Here is a 17986-nt window from a genome sequence, read left to right as displayed (position 1 = left end):
TTACTTGTATTTGAAATTTAAATTTCAAATTAGTTTATTTTTAAATTTAATATATATATAAAAATGATGACCAAAGTTAATAAAAAAATCAAATTCTAAGGGATGGAATTGAAAAAAATATATTCAAAATAAAATATATATAGCAATCAAAAGTTTGATGATCAAATTTGATATAATCAGCAAATAATATAACATTTCTAATTTTTCACAACTTCCAAAAAAATGTTTTCCATTCAAAATAAAAGAAAAATACTTTTTCTGAAAACCAAGTCAAATTTTTATTTGACTTAAAAGTGTTTTTCATTGACTGAAAAGTTTTTTCTGCTGACTAACTTTTCTAATAACAAATAAATATAGAAAAGTTTAAAAATTAATTTTCTAGAAATCACTTTTCAAAAAACAAACACTCTCTTATGTTACACTATAATTTTTTTTATTCAAGTATAAATACCGTGGAGAAACATTGCTTGTGATTTTGAAAACAATCATGCACCTTCATGTTGATTGGAATGTTGAAGAGTGAAACTGTGTTCAATTAGTATTTTTAACAAATATATTTTTACTGTTTAAAATTTTATTTTTTAAAAAAAATTGTTTTGATGTGTTAATTTATTGAAAAAAGAATTGCTTTATAAACAGAGAAGGGCCGATTTATAATTCAATCACTACATAAATAATTGTTCTGACAATTTACATGTGAAGAGGAGGGCCCATTTATAATCCAAACAAGATTGGAAAAGGTATCAGGGGTCCATCAGTATGTCAATTATTTTTAAAAAATAATTATCTAGTTTTACTATGTCAATTATATCTCATAATCTAATGGATTGGATTAAAGTTTTAGAGTAATAGGATATTAGAAAGGTTTTATGAGGGTGTCAATATTATTCTTGTAATTTTGTTAAGAAATTTTATTTTATTGTGTTTTTTTTATATTGATTTTTTTTTAATTTCATCATTCAATAATGAAATTATTGGTAATTGAGTTTTATAATTTGTTTTAATGTGCTTTATTTGAGGTTATCATAGTTGAGTCACAAATTTAAAAAGATAATTCAGGTTGACCTGAGTCGATCTAATGTACCGTCATTTCAATATTTTTTTTTTTAAAAAAAGATGTCTTGAATATTTTTTTTAGTCAAATAATATTTTTATCACTCATCCAAATTATTTTTGGATCCGTTAAATTAATCAAGTTATATTGATTCAATTCTTATTTTTTTGTTTACTTTGAAATTTAATTTCAAATGAGTTTATTTTTAAATTTAATATATATATATATATATATATATATATATATATATATATATATAAACAGTATAATTCTGAAAGTACGCGTGAAAACCCTCCTAATGTTTTTAACAATCTAATATTGAAGTATACATTAACACAATTTAATGGGAAAACTTTGTAAAGATCATATTTTGTTCAATTTTACAAGATTTTAATGGGCAAAAAAATGACGGGGCTTCAAAAATAAAACAGAGAATCAACTCTCAGGATACCAGGCGAATTTGTTCACCGAAGTGCAGGGCCTTTCATTGAATAGGCGTTTGTATATATTAATCATTAATTATATTTGCAAAAGGATTCTAGTCAACACAAAGCCTCTGTAGCACAGTGGTAGTGCATTTGCCTTTTAAGCAAGAAGTCGTGAGTTCGAACCTCACCAGCGGCATTCTGTTTTTGTTTTTATTTTAATTTTTGACCAATCCCTAATTCTTCTTCATGTTTAAAGTCAAACTCTACTGTACTTAGTCAAAACAAAGCAAGTAAATTTAGTAGTTTCATCCTCATGTTTGAGCCTAATTAATTAATTAATTAATTAATCAAAGATTTAAAGTATGTAGCAGCTGGGCTGTATTGAAAGAGAGAGAAAGCATTATTTTATTAAAAAAATAATGGATGGATGACATTTCACCTGCTATTGAATATTGATCCATCCCTCCAGTTAAACGAAAGTGAAGTGGGGGAAGAAGAAAGGAGTCATGTCTGCATCGGTCAACTTCAACAGAACGGTCACCATACTGGTATAATAATTTGGAGAATTAACACTTCCCCGCAAGGTTTTCTTGAAGTAGAGCACAGTTTTGGAATCTGTTGCAGTTCACAAACGCAATATTTAATTATATTTAATTGATATTATCATTATTAAATATTATGAGAAATTAAATTCTAATAGTGATTGCATCTAAATCTACCAAGAAGGGTTATTATCAGATTTATACCACTTTAATTTTAATGGTTATTTAGTTTGTTAATCATACATCTAATTTAGTTAATGTTTCTAGAGAATATTATTTTTTAATTTTATTAAAATTTTTATAGAGTTTTCTCTATATAGAAACTCTACCCCAAATATTATCTTGTTTAAAAATACATGCAAATAACTATAATAACCAAACACAATAAATTCTCACATTTAATAATCACAAATAGCCCCAGGCTTACCACTCAAAACACAAATCTCAATTATTTTCACCCACCACATTTATGAGCTATATTTCTATATCAGAATATTTTCATAAGATGAATGTAAATAAATCAATATATTTATATACAAAAGGAATATGAAATGCTTAAACAATGCAATATTTTACTAATTATTTTTCCAAACTATGCCAACATAATTATCTATCTATCTACATCTATGTTGTTTATTAAATGATTTAGACTCATCAATAACACGACTGCATCCTATTTTTGCTCTTACCTGAGTGGCTTTGTCCTTTTTCATGACATCATCAAGGGTTAACTTCTCTTCAAAGTTGTCAAGTGTATTGTGTCAAACATTGAACCACCGAGACACATTAACCTAATATTGAATGATGAAATTAAATAAAAAAACTAAAAAAAAGGATAAAAAACCCAAATCAATCTGCCTAACTTGCATAGGTTATAATATAGTGATAACCCATTAGAAAAAATACAAAAAAAAACTTATGAAGTTCAATTCATGATCAACTCAATATTGAAAGATTAAATTGAAAAAAAATCAAATAATAAATGGATAAAAAATGACCTGAGTCAACCTCCCAAACTCGGGTTAGGAGACCAAGATAACTCCATAGAAAGGAAATAAAAAACAATTATAATGTCCAATTCCTAATCAACCCAAATTTAAATGAAAAAAATTGATAAATAAAACATTCAATTAAAAAAGGACAAAAACCCGAATCAACTTGGCCAACTCACAACCCGAGTCATGAGACCATAATATGCTCACTGAAAAAGAAAAAAACTATTACAAAGCTCAATTTTTAATTAATTCAATGTTGAATGATGAAATTGAGAAGAAAATTAATTAAAAAATAACAAAACATTGACCTGAGCAACACAACTAAACCACAAAACTCATTACTCGGGTTATGAGACTAGGATAACTTTATAGAAAGAAAATCAAAATAAATTATAAAACTCAATACCTAATAAATCTAATGTTGGTGGAGAAAATTGAAAAAAAAAGTTTGAAATTATAAAACAATCCTCAAATATTTTGAGGATCAAAGTAAAAAAGGCCTTGTCATTTCATTGTTCATTGCTACAGTGAAATGCCAAGGCCTTTATACTAGCTATTTGATAAATATTTCGCTGTAAGTCAAATATTTTTTCTCTTTAAAAAAAAGAATATATTTAGATTTTTACGACATGTTTTTGTATATAAAATAAATCCCATGTAGAATTCAAAAAGTTCATGCATCATCTATTTAAATAAATCGAGAACTATTTATGCAACAAAAAAAATTATCATTCCTGATCCCTACCTAGCCATAGTTAATTAACCAAACATGTGACTCAGGTCATGGACTTAATTAGGTTCAAAAAAAATTTTATATTCTTTTTTATCTAAAATAGTCACCTATAAAATTAAGAACCAACAAAATATCAAAGTGATTGGAAAAAAAAATCAAACCAAAACAAATTATGTTGCTTAATTAATAATCAACCAAATATTAAATGATGAAATAAAATGCAATTATAGTGAATAAAATAAAAATAAAAAAGGCCTAGAGTTCCTAGGCTTTCAGAAAAAGGCCCAAGTGCACAGGCCTATAGTAGCCCCTGTGCTTGGGCCTTTTTTTTTTAATTTTCTTAAAGTGCAGACACCCTATAATGCTTTGAAAAAAGAAACAGTAGGCAACGTGTTGCTTGCATTGCCTAGATTCTAACGACTTTCGATTGCTGTAAAATCAGGCTGGTCTATTTCAAACCAAAAGAAGCCAATTCTCAACCATATTTTGACGTTAAAAAAAAACTCTTAACGCTTTATAAAACATATCCATAGCCTCTAACAACCTAGAAATTGGCTTCAAAACTCACAATTAACCCAAAAATAATTTTTTTTTGGTTCAGATCTAACATTTCAAGCAAGTTTAAGGGGGAAAAAGCACATTGTATAAACTTTTTCGTGACCGAAATCAGTCTTAATTGAGATTTTCTTTCTCTATTATTGGAATCTGACTACTTTCTCTCTCCTCTTTTAAAACAGGAACTAAAAAAAAATAAAGAAAATGAATTTTGGAACCAAAATTGAATTTCATAAATTGTTAGGGACTGGAATTTTATAATTTAAAAACTTGAAAGACCAAAGTGTACACTTAACTTCAAGTTTAGAAAAACCATCTTTTTATGGCATTTTTCACCTTAGTCTTTTAAATTAATTGACCATTAATTTAGATCTATAAAGATGTAATAAAAAAAAACTAAAAAAAAGACAAATCACTATAGCAATTTAGAGTGATTTGTTCCTTGGTGAACGATAGTACAATATTTTCGCTACAACTTTTAGAATATTTCTTAATTAATCAATCTTTCCTATCAAACCAAGAATATATTTAAACCCATCATCTCCCTTGTCTCATCCGTCATTCCTCCCGACAAATAAAATATAAACTAATTTTTATCCTTTGCGTCAATACCCCACATTTTTTAACAAACGATTATCGATAATAAAAATTACTACATATAAATATGATATGATCTAATGAAAATGTTAAAAATTTAAAAACAAAAACCTAAAATTTTAAAAAATGATATAAGTAAAACCCTTTTTAAAGTTGGAGACATGATAAGAAAACTAGTTTATACCAATGAAAATTAGTGATGAAACTTACTGAAGAATTAGCGATGAGAATTCATTTATTTTTAATTTTTTTCTTTAGAAAATTATGAAAAAATTTAAATTTGTTTTTAAAAAATTATGTTGGTAAATTAAGCATCCCTCCATTCTTTTAAAAAATGGCTCTCCCCTAAAAATTCTCGTAACAAAAAAAATGTTTACCTAGAGAATATTCCGTTAATAAATATGTTGTAATTCAAAGTTTGAAAAAAATTCGTTACCCTCATTTTTTGAAAATATTTTCCTTCCCCTTATATATATATATATATATATATATATATATATAATATACCAACAAAATATTAAGCCAATAATTTGAGTTTTAGGCAAAATTTAGCTTCCTGCCCTTTTGAAAATATTTTCTCTCCCCATCCAATTTGTACATCTCTTTCTTATTTCCAAGAGTTTTTTCCTTATTACATACTCTAACTCCCTCTTACGTTCTCTCTTCTATCCCCTTCCACTCATACTGTTTTATTCCCTCTCCATCTTCTTTCTTCTTTCTTTCTTTCTTTCTTTATTCTTTTAATTTCTCTCCTTGTTTTTGTTGGTTTTTTAAAAACACATACACGCAATGAAAATGATAAATTTAAAATTATTCGAGAGTTGTAAGAATCTCGTTAGAAAAATATAGAGTTGTTTAAGGTTTATACAAAAATTACCTGAAGTTCAAATGTTCTTTTGAGTTTTGAATATTTGCTTCAAGGCTAGGTTGTCGCAACTCACAAGATGTCCAAGTGTCCGATCTCTAACGATAGTCCAAATTAACCACTAGTGAGAAATATTGTAAGCCTTTTCAGGAGAGAGATTGTTATACCTTGGAATGCTAGCTCTTTTGTTTTGTATTTTAGGTGTTTACATACTATATTTTTCTCACTATATACATAACATTTTATTTATAGGAAAATTGAAAAAACTTTCTAAATGATAAAATATCAATTTCTCCCTTAAATAATGTAATATTTATTATTTTAGGATAACTTTAGAAATTTATTCAATTAAGTTCCTGCTTGATGTTTTTTATAGTTCTAGAATTGTAATACCCTGTATTAATTACATTCTAGTTCTCAATTTCTAAAATTTATTTACAATGAAGTCACATTTGATTAATCATCTCATTTTAACATCTGACCAATAGTTATTATGTGTGTGACCCAATAGGTTCCTTAATAAGTTAGCTCAAATATAAATCATAATCCTAAATAAAATAAGAAAAAAATAAATTAAAAAATTTAATTTATTATAAATTCCTTAATTGATTGATTTATATCTGAAGATCAAGTACAATGTCTAGCAACCTGTCATAATCCTCTAAATATTATGAAAGTCATAAGTGGTTTAATTTAACATTTCAATGACTAGTTTCTCAGTGTAATTATTATTCATTCATCAATAATATTTTAATTTAAACATTATAGCATAAAATGTGTATGTTTTTGTCGAATTATGTTAGTTCTCAACATTATAGTAATTGATTCTTTGAATATAATTTATAACTCTTTTAGAATCTTATTCCATATTGGCCAAAGATTTACAATCAAACTATTTAAGAACAGATATAACATTTTTTCTAATTCACCTAGGATGATAAATCCTCTATTAATTATTAATATACCTTCATATAGTTTATGTTATACTTAACATCTATCCTTTTGTTACTCTTAATTAGGACAACGTGTGGTTAGGATCAAAGTATAACACTCTCTATATAAAATAACTTAGTGACCTCAAGTCTAAGGATCACTTACATAAATATCACGATAGCTTTTCCATAGACATACTAGGTGATCTCTTCATAAAAAATTCTCTAGCGGGTTAGTTCAGTGTACATGTCATCTAACAAACACTTACATATTAGTTTCAGGTATCTCGTATACCTTAGTTTACGAGAACAACTGCTTTCTTTCATAAAAAAAGAATATAATATGCACCGATCTCAATAACTCTAATTAATGTCTAGTCTTGATAGAACATTGACTATAAATATTTAGGAACAATGTTTTGATACAATAAGAATCTCATAATTATAACAACTTTATAACACCCCCTACAACTCCATGCCTATGAAATTAGATGTTTACACCCTAATTCTTCCACAGACGTCTTAAACATCTTATCCCCGATCTGCTTCCCTGCATTTTGAGATTCTGGGCTAATCGAGTTGATATCTTTGAATGAATGAATTTGAAGTTACAGACCTTTAAATTGAGTAAGGTTGGATCCAAATGAAAGATATGCACCTCCTCTACCAACTTCAAGGTGGTTTCCAATTACATTTACATCAGAGTTGCTTCGGCGAAACCTTGAAAGTGGTCAATCCAATCAGCCTTGACTATGACTCCTATTTTAAAAACCACTTATTTTTTTGTGTGTTCACATTTAAAGTTTCTCAAAGGGTTCTTATCAATAGCTTTAAAACCTTTATCTCAAGATCAAAAGTTCAGAAATAACTTCTTGCCCTCCAAGTCCAGCAAAATCACAAAAAATATAAACCCACACAAAAAATGAGATTCCCTCAAAGATAGAGCTTTTGTCTAGAACCCTCACATTTTGATCAAAGGGCTAAGATTTAATCAATATTTGAGGGAATCCACTAAAAAACTTAGAAAAATCCTATAAATACCCCTGTAAATCAAAGAAGAAAAACAAGGAAAAAAAGAGAGGAAATACATGGGGAAATGCTATATTAATATACTATATTATGAAGGTTCAAGAGCCTAACATAAAAGGTCTAATAATCTTTGGAAAGAAAGAGAGTGAAAGGGAAAGAACGAAGGAAAAGAGAAGAAAAAACAATAACTTATAGTCAATGAGCGAAGAGAAGGTATAACCATGTAAAATCTTGAGGGTGGAGTCCATGTGGCCTGCCCATTCATGAGTTCTTAATGTTTAAACCATTTTTTATGTTTTTTGTACTTGTTTTAGTTCTATGATGTTATCTAGTTTTGTTTTTTATACTTAAAAATGTTGTATTTATTGTTTAAATCTTGTTTGGAGATGATGTTGATGTTACTGAGTGTGAAGACAATATATGTATGATAAATTTTGATGAAATAAAGTAGTTTTAGATTATGTCAAAAGGTGGTAGTAGATGTTTGATGCCTTTTCTGTTTTTATTAATGTATGTTCTTGGTTCCTGAGCATGGTTTAGGTTTCAAGTGTTCAAAAAGTCAGTTTTGAATCAAAATTTGATGTTTTTGCTGGCTGTCATTGGGGCTGCAGTTATGAAGTTGGAATTTAATGCATGTTTGTGATGATTTAATGTTTTTTGTTAGTTCTTTGGGTTCAACTATGCTTGGTATCGGTAATGTGGTTTGTGAGAACAAAAAACAGTGAATTTAGAGGCCTAAAAGGCCAAATCTGAGTTTTGGCAGTAATTAGTTAATTTCTAGAATTTTTTCAGATTCTGGGTTCATGTTCTTCGCATGAAATTTTCCATAGCCTCTTGTTTTTGGAGTTGTTTTGGGTTAATTCTTGGCATATACATGTTACTTTGTCATCCTTAGCAAATCATTTAGGGTTAAAACACATTAATAACATGTATTCATGCATTCATATTATAAGGTTCTTTCAACTACACAAACACATTTTTATTAAATCATAGCTTTTGAGTGTTAATTGAAGAAAATAAATGCTTGATTCTTAATCTATGTATGATTATGAAAAAAACCTTGCCCTTGATTGTATGAATACTTGTCTGATTTGTGATTTATGTTTGTTGGGTTTCAGTTTGAATGTTCACCATGTTCTTGGTAATTGATCTGTTTTTTTTAGAAAATTTATGTTTTTGTGTTTTTTTAATTTTGATCTGTTTGTGGTTTAATTGTTTGTTTTGCTTTAGTTTTGGGTCAAATTATGGTTTTCAGATTGATTCAGGGTTGATTCAGGGTTGATTCAGTGTTTTTAAGTCAATCTAATTGGTTTTGTTTGGGGTCAGATATTAAGGCTTTGCTTGATTGATAACTTTTTTTGTTGAAAACGTTATAGTCTGAGGGGTTGTTTGGAAAACACATCCTTAAACCTATTTTGACAGTTTTTCTTTGAATAAAAAATATTTTTTTGCCAAATAGACCCCAAAAAATTCCCAAAAAAATCTAAAAAACTTTCAAGGATTAATTTAAAATTATTTGTGGGTTTTTTTTCCAATAATCTTATTTAATATCGGGGTTAGAGATTTATATTGTAAGATACTGACTTAATATTAAAATACATGTTTTTTTGTTGAAATCTCAAAAATTTCTATGAAAAGCTCTCATTAAAAAAAAATACAAAAAATAGTTTTATTTGGTTTGCATACAACCAATTCATTTAAGAAATAAAAATTATTTTTTGGTTTAAAAAATATAAAAAATTCATGGTATGATTTATCATTTTTTTATATACACAAAAATTAAAAAATATCTTTGCATGCATTTTTTGAATTTAATAATTAGTTTATTAAATCCATGAGAACTTGATCAATATTTTAAAAACCCTAAATGATTTTTTTTCTAGGAATTAATGCTTAACATTCTGATATAAATATTGGACCTACAAGTAGGCTGATATTTAAATACCAAGAATTGACTAAAAGATTCTCATAATTATTTCAAATATTCTCCAATTTTAATTGGTAATATTTTTCACCATAATATATGAGTTGTGAAAAGCTATTTCACCTTTCAAGATATGTGAACCATGTTAGGACACAACATGAATTTTTTTCCCACAATAATTTATTTGGAGTATACGAGTCCGTAATAAATTTAAAATAATAGATTCATTCATGAACATAAATCTTTGTTTTAAGCCATACATGAACCATCGACTAGAAATCCATGCATCAATGCCTTTGAGCCGCATCTAGACAATACAATACAACTTATCTCAGGTAAGGTGTGATATGAATGTTAATACCTTCACTATATACAATCAATCTTTTATTCTAAAATTTCATATAAAACCTGTCCATTCGGGTCTTCTAATGACCTTGAACCAAACAATTAGATAGTAACTTTCTAATCTCAACATCCATAACGCCGCGCGCTCATGTGCGACAATATTCACTAACAATTTTGTCATTCTTCATTCTCTTAATCTACAATATTTACTTTTAATTTTTAATTTTCATTACTTTCATAATTTCAATTTTAATTATTTTTTCTAATTTCCTCTAAAATCTAAATTTTTGAAAACAAATTATCAACCAAAGATTACGAAACGGGTGCACTTGACTACATGAATCATTTAAAAAATAAGCTTATTAATTTTGTAGAAAATGTGGTTAGAAAAAAACTATGGCAGCGTTTGGAAACGCGGCTGCGGTTGCGTTTCTAAAAAATTTGAATTTTTTTTTTGCTAAAATTGAGTGCGGTTTGTACTTTTTGGATCATTTTGATGTGCTGATGTCAAAAATAATTTTTTAAAAATGAAAAAACATCATTAGCATGCATTTCGGCACGAAAAGCTATTTGAAAAGTACCCGCAACCATACTGCCAAACACGCTTTATATGTGAAGCAATTAGACATGAATGTACTACGACCCATCAAAATTTGATAACTTCAACTCCATTATGAACCGCTCATTAAACTTATTTGGATTACACTCTTTATCTCAAGTTTTGGATTGTTCATGGAAAACAATCAAGAGTTATTTGGACCTCGAGGATTGACAGGGCGAATTTACAAAACATTTAATGAGTAATTTTTTTTTGTTTTTTTGTTTTTGAGATTAAAAGGAAAAAGTATCGAAGCAAGTGGCAGGAGGTCATTTTCACCAATTTAAGAATTTGTTTTTAACAATTCCCCATGTCCACCTATTATAAGTCAAGTTCCTCATAAATGAAATCTTGTTCGAGCTTCTTTCTTTTTGTTTTTTCCCCCTATTTCTGCATCCAAGTTTTGCAGAATGCTTGAACCTCGCTGTAGACTTCTTCAGCTTCGCCGAGTCATGGCGGTCACGGTCAGCTTTCTCAGCTCTACAGTTACTTTGCTGGCATCAAATGAGTCACGTCCAGAAGAAGGTAAGAGCAACCTCACCACCACACAAGTAAACTTTGTCTCAGCAGTAATGGGATGCTGTAAATCTGAGGGAGTACGTCTTTGAAACCAACCAATTTTCTAAGCTTCTATTTGTGTGCCAATTAACATAGAAATTTGAGCTCATTACTTTTCCGTCTGCAATTCTTCACTTGGTTGCTTTGTTGGAAAAAAACATTAATTTCTTCACTCTGCACACACAAGAAGAGCTGCTTATTTTTCACTCTCGAGAAAAAAGAAAAAAGAAAAAAGAAAAAAGAAAAAAACAGAGTTAAATTTCGTAGTTTTACTCTCGGCGCACACCCAGCAACTCATGTGAGAGACGTTGAAAGCTGCTTGAGATATTTTATGTGCATGGTCTTGTTTTGTTTCCTTAATTTACATCATTTAATGTAGTTCCTAGTCAACAAGTGCGCGCGCCACTGTGTATAGGGGTTAGATAGGTTTGGTTGTATGAGTTATGATTGTTTTAAAAAATGTTTTTTTATTTAAAAATATATTAAAATAATTTTTTTATTTTTAAAAAATTATTAAAAAATAAAAAATTAATTTTAAGTGATTTGTTTTTCAAAATTTACCCAACTCCCGGTTAAAATGCAATGCCAACTAGGGAGTAGTGTTAGGTCCCTAAATTTTGATTTTTTTTAAAAAAAAATTTATTTTTATTTTCAATTTTTTTTTTGATGTATTGATACAAAAATAATTTTTTAAAAAATTAAAAAAATATTATTTTAATATATTTTTAAATTAAAAGTATTTTGAAAAGTAATTAATATTACATACTTTCACATTTAAGAGATGACGAAATTAATCTATTTTTCCCGGAATATTCATAAAAAGGAGCATAAAATTTATTGAATTGAACATTTTTCTGAAATTAGTGAATAATTTTGGTTAAGAATTTAAAAACATTTTCTTTTTGGTTTTGATTTTAAATTTTAGAAACCGAGAAAATTAATCCAAACTAATCAATTTAACATATTGGGCCCATTCAACAAATCAAAGCTTGTAAAAAAAAAAAGCTCATTGATTAAAAAATTGGACTGCTAAGCTTTCTAAATTTGTTTGTGTGACTTCAATTAATTTCAGAATCTGGAACGGGAAGCAAGATACTTGTTATGCCCGTAGTTGTCGCTTCAGCCATAGTCCTTTTTTTCTTGGTAATGGGTATCATTTGTTGGAAATTCTATTTTAAAGACAAGTACAAGAGAGAACGAGGTACATTGAAATCAACAATTTGGGCTCTGATTAATGGACACCGCAACGCCTTGACGGTGGCTAGTGGAGGAGGAGTGGGCGCTCCAAAACCAGAACTACAAGATGGTAGTAGCAGATTGCTAACTAGCACTATGTATATGTATATATGTATTGTCTAAAAGTGATAGTACATGACGAATATCTTACATGAAATTCCCTCAACACTTGTATATGCGCAGATCTCAAGGGGCTTGATCTGAAAACTGGTTCGTTCACTCTGAGGAATCTAAGAGCTGCCACAAACAATTTTGATTCTGCAAACAAGATTGGAGAGGGTGGTTTTGGGTCCGTGTACAAGGTTTGTTCTCTGATGAAATCCCATGCATGGAATCCCCAATGCATTGATTGTCGGACCTTTTCTTTGAATCACTTATCTACAGAAGGGAATATATATGAGCGTTGGATGCATGGTTATTTTATGCAGGGTGAGTTATCAGACGGGACTGTTATTGCTGTTAAGCAGCTATCTCCTAAATCCAGGCAAGGAAACCGTGAATTTGTGAATGAAATAGGCATGATATCTGGTTTAAAGCATCCCAATCTTGTAAAGCTTTATGGATGCTGCATTGAAGGAGACCAGTTGCTGCTTGTATACGAGTACATGGAAAACAATTCCCTTGCTCGCGCACTGTTTGGTAATCACCTTTAGCTCGTGCACTCTTTGGTAATCGTAATAGTTTTTGCCAATTCTTACTGGGTTTTAGCAACAGGTGCAGAAACATGTGCTCTTATGTTGGATTGGCCAACAAGATTTAAGATATGTGTTGGGATAGCCAGAGGCTTGGCGTTTCTCCATGAAGGATCAGTAATCAGGATTGTTCACCGAGACATCAAAGGTACAAATGTGTTGCTGGACAAGGATCTAAACGCCAAGATATCAGACTTTGGACTAGCTAAGCTCAGTGAAGCGGAGAACACTCACATTAGCACTCGAGTTGCTGGAACTATGTAAGCACCTTATCGTTAGTTTTCTAATGATTTAGTTATCGATCGGAAAAGACCTTGCACACGCTAAAGTAACTGATCACCTGGCATGCCTTTTGATTTCAGAGGATACATGGCTCCAGAATATGCACTGTGGGGTTATTTAACAGACAAGGCAGATGTTTACAGTTTTGGGGTTGTTGCTTTAGAAATTGTCAGTGGAAGAAGCAATTCAAGTTACAATCCAACAAACGAAAGCGTTTGTCTTCTTGACTGGGTAAGTTACGAGTGTGCTTGTGTTGCTACATGAATTCATGATGCATTATTACTAGTTAGCTAGCTCTTACAGTACTCTAAACTAACTTGTCTGTCACAGGCATTTGTGTTGCAAAAAAGAGGGAATTTAATGGCGCTGGTGGACGCAAAGCTGCGGTCTGAATTCAACAAGGAAGAGGCTGAAAAGATGATCAAGGTGGCTCTCTTATGCGCCAATGCATCTCCATCTCTAAGGCCTTCAATGCCAGCAGTGGTGAGTATGCTTGAAGGACAGACCAGCATCCAGGAAGTGATCTCAGATCCTAGCATATACGGTGATGGTTCTCAATTTAAACACCTCAAATATGACCACTTTCAACAGGTTTCAGACCAGAGCTGCAGCACCCAAGACCACGTTTTTTCATCTGATAAAACGTGGAATGTATCCACCTCCACGTCTGCCCATGATCTTTACCCACCCAGCCCTGAGTCCATGTATTGAAACTGTTGCTGTAGTTTGTAATTAAAAGTGTGTTTGGTACTGAGGTTGCTGTTGTGGTTGTAGTTTTAAAAAAATTGTTTTATAAAAAGTATTTTTAGTTAAGGTTGATTTGAAAAAATATATGTTTGGTTAAAACTGTGGTTGAAATTGAAGTTGAATAAAAAGTAGTTTAATGTGTTTGGTTAAAAAAATACTTTTCAAATTGAGGTTATAAAATAAATTAATATATATATATATATATATATTAATGATTTTTTATTTAAATATTGTAGATTTAACTACTGTTATTACATCATGAAATAAATAATATTGATATCAAATATTTTTTATTATTCCATTAAACTATGTGCAATGTCATCACATACGAAATCTATCCAACAATGACTATATTGTTCATAGTTTCTTAAGCGCGCAATAACAAAAATTGCATTTTTTGTTATGTCATCAAGCGATTTTCTTTTAATTTTTTGAATAAAACACAATTAAAATAAAAATAAAAACTAAATTTCTTTTTAACTGGGTTGGACCCGGCAAGAACATAATTGGAATTGCGATCAAATTCCACAAATGCTACATCATCATGCGATATCTTTCTAATTTATGTATTGTTATTAAATAATATTAAATACTAGTTTTTCGAGTAAAACATAATTTTTTAAAAAAAATTTACAATTTCATTATGTACAAAAGTCATTCGACAAGAACTACAGTTTCATCCATCTTTTTTTGAGCGTGCAATAAAATTAAGTAAAATATTATCAGAAATAAAATTGAGATTACAGTACGAGTAAATTTAATTCACCTTAAACTAATTTTTTTAAAAAACAAAAAAAACAATATTGTTCATGTTCACGTGAACAATGCGAGTGAAATTAATTAACTGCACTGGTTTTTCGAGAAAAAAAAACTAAATTTTTCAAACTGTTTTTCAAAAAAAAACTGTTCACATGAACAGTGCGGGTGAATTAATTCACCCGCACTGTTTACTTTAGTGAATAGTTCAACAATGGAGCATGGTTCCACTGTTCACTGAACATGGCTCCACTGTTCTGCTTTTTCCCCTACGAGAAGCAGCAAAATTCTGCTTCTCCAAAACATGCGGTCCGACTGAGATTTTGGTGGGTCCTACCATCAGAAAGCAATTTTTTCTTCTTAACCAAACGACATTTGGTGTGGCTGTGGGTAAACCTCACCCGCAGCCACGTTACCAAACGACCATTAAGTAGAGAAAGAAAAGATTATATTCTATATTGGAAAGAAACACCCCTCCTAATGTTTATAAGTGTAGATTTTTACTGTGTAGTAAATTAAACCATAATGGAAAAACTCTCATAGTGAACTTTCTAATGATATTAAATGAATATTTATAATATTAAAAGATGACATTCGACATTTGAAACTTAAAACTTAATATGTTAGTGAGATTAATTTGTCATTTAATTAATTTTTATAATTAATTTTGACATTTGTGACTGTTGAGATAAATCTAAATAGCAGTTATTCAGTTTAATTTAAAGTATATTGTTTCATCAACAATCATACTATTTCATATATCACTTTATCAACAGTCAAACTGATTGATCAACAGTCATACTGTTTCGTCAATAATCATATTGATTGATTAACAGTATGACTGTTTCATCAATAATCATACTATTTCATTGTTATGTTTCAAGTGTATAAAAACTTGTAACCACACAGAAAACTAAACACAAAAAAATATATATTATTTTCTTGATTTTATCTTCTCATTGTTTTAAAGGTTTACAGGGCTTAGTTGTATTTTAAAAGTATTATCTCTGTATAGAAAAAATTAAATAAACACTTTAAATATTTTCACATCTCTAAGATAACTCCATATTTATCTCCATCTAAATATTTCTAAGGAAACATTAGTGAATCTTCTTCATCTTATGTTTAACAAAGCTGAGATATGCATGTATATTTGGCGCTTCTTTTACATTTGTAATATAGAAGAAACACATTTCATTCCCGCTGACCTCACAGTTGAAAAGTGGTGGGGCCTATAGGGGCTGATGGGGCTAGGCAATCTCCTCCCTGCCCCTAGAAAAAAAACATTATTCTTTCTAGTATACATATTGTAATAATTTGCAACTTCATAAAAAAATTATCTCGAATGGATATATATATTTGACAGCAATTTAAATTGTTAAATATCAACAATTTAAGAATTATACCATAGTGGTGGTGGTGGCAGAAAAAACTTTGTTCTCATTGTAATTGGAGTGAGCCTTAGAGAGGAGGGAGAAAAAGAAAAGAAAATAATTTTAGAAATATATTGAAATTCTAATCATAACATCAAGAAATATCACTAATGATGATTAGAGTAAGCCACACAAACCATTTAAAAGTGATACGTGACTCATTTGTCTTTAAACGACTCATATGATTTACTCTGATTATTATTGATGATTTTTTTTAATGTTGTTAAATTCATCTTGTTTAGATTTTTTTAATAGTATTGGTGATGTTATTATCAAAGATTTTTTTTCCCATATCTGTTTTCATTGTAATTTATGTAAGGTCATTTAACAATTGAAGTCACGAATGACACATGTGACTATGCTATTTTTTAAATATTTTTTTTGGATTATGATATTTTTTTACTTTGCTAATGTAAACAAAAAAAAATCCCAAGTTCGAATACAATTTTTTTCCCATGCCTAAAACCCTTCCTTCCTTCCTTTCTGAAAGATGCTGTCGCGCAATCAAATGTCTTCATATAGCATGCCACAATAGAACTGTTAAAAAGGAATTTCACATTGAAAGCAGAAAATTCCACGTGCGTGTATCTGTTTTACTATTATCTGACACTAAATTAGTAAATAGTTTAGCATATTTACCTCCTTGTAGCCGCGGGACCAATTAAAGATATATATTTTTCAATCTCTTTTATGTATTTATAATGGTAAATGTCGTATTTTTCTTGTGAAAAATAAGATTTTCAATTAACAAATAAATTAAATTAAATTATTTTACTAAGATAACTACTTAATTTGATGAACAATCTTCGAAAATGCCATATGCATCTTCATCTCGACTCACAACATCATAAGAAACAACATTTGATGACCTTCCTGTAGAATTGTTGCCAGAACGAACACAGGGGATGAGGCAAGCGACATCCTTGGCCTTTGCAAAATCGTCAGCTGAGTAAGGGACATTGAATGAAGGAGCCTTCATCTTACTTTTCCCTTCAAGAATCTTTACTACTTGTTAGGATATTGCCATTTGTGGCAATACCCCACCACCAAGCAAGTGGAAGCATGAATTACGGCATAATTCATGCCATGTATTATGGCTTGATTGTCCCCTCCATGTGCTGGAGGGGCTCACCATATTTGCCTATAAAAGAGGCATGTTTTGTGAGAGCAAAGTGAGAGTGAGTGAGAGAACGTAAGTGTGTGTAAGAGAGTGGAGAGAAAGAGAGAGCTGCAATGGCAGCAGCCTTGCTGCCATTGCAGCAGCTGCAAGTGCAGCAAGAGATCTGGGAGTTGAGTTTGAGTGAAGTGATCCTCCTCCTCCATATGTGTTGTAATCCTTTCTCTATATATCTCTAATAAAATAGACTCTCCCGTGGATGTAGGCGGTTTTTCCGAACCACGTTAAATATTGTGTGTCAGTGTGCTTAGCCTCCGTTGAGCAACTATTAGTACACCACCGGTCCGCGCATAGGGGAGCCGAAATTCCCCAACAATTGGTATCAGAGCACATGGTTTAAAGTGGTGTTTGATTTTTTGCTAAAAAATGAAAGTTGTCAAAATTGTGTTTTGACCATACCACTGTGTAGAGGAGGAAGAGAAGAAGCCACTGGTGAAAACGGCGTCAAAATCGAACGTCGGACATGGCTGCACGTGCCATCACGCTCCGGCAAGGCGTCTGCCCACCC

The 17986-nt window shown here is 30.1% G+C and overlaps 1 protein-coding gene and 1 non-coding gene across 3 annotated transcripts; both read left to right on the top strand.

Annotated features, from left to right (window-relative positions):
• Positions 1 to 1606: 1606 nt before the first annotated feature.
• TRNAK-UUU (transfer RNA lysine (anticodon UUU)) lies at positions 1607 to 1678 on the top strand. Its single transcript has one exon. It is a non-coding gene; the product is annotated as a tRNA-Lys (tRNA).
• A 9249-nt stretch (positions 1679 to 10927) lies between these two features.
• LOC133699847 (probable LRR receptor-like serine/threonine-protein kinase At1g07650) lies at positions 10928 to 14178 on the top strand. Of its 2 annotated transcripts, none has more exons than XM_062123339.1 (7): positions 10928 to 11122; positions 12228 to 12461; positions 12575 to 12693; positions 12820 to 13030; positions 13100 to 13343; positions 13446 to 13596; positions 13696 to 14178. In XM_062123339.1, the coding sequence occupies exons 1-7, from the start codon at positions 11008 to 11010 to the stop codon at positions 14074 to 14076; spliced, it is 1455 nt and encodes a 484-aa protein (XP_061979323.1). In that variant the 5' UTR covers positions 10928 to 11007; the 3' UTR covers positions 14077 to 14178. The 2 variants fall into 2 exon arrangements, with proteins under 2 accessions (XP_061979323.1, XP_061979324.1); XM_062123340.1 differs by having other exon boundaries at positions 10929 to 11122; positions 13106 to 13343.
• Positions 14179 to 17986: the final 3808 nt, after the last annotated feature.

The sequence above is a fragment of the Populus nigra genome, chromosome 7 (genome assembly GCF_951802175.1).
Source record: "Populus nigra chromosome 7, ddPopNigr1.1, whole genome shotgun sequence".
In the NCBI taxonomy this organism is placed as follows: Eukaryota; Viridiplantae; Streptophyta; class Magnoliopsida; order Malpighiales; family Salicaceae; genus Populus; species Populus nigra.
This window is presented reverse-complemented; position numbering and strand designations above follow the sequence as displayed.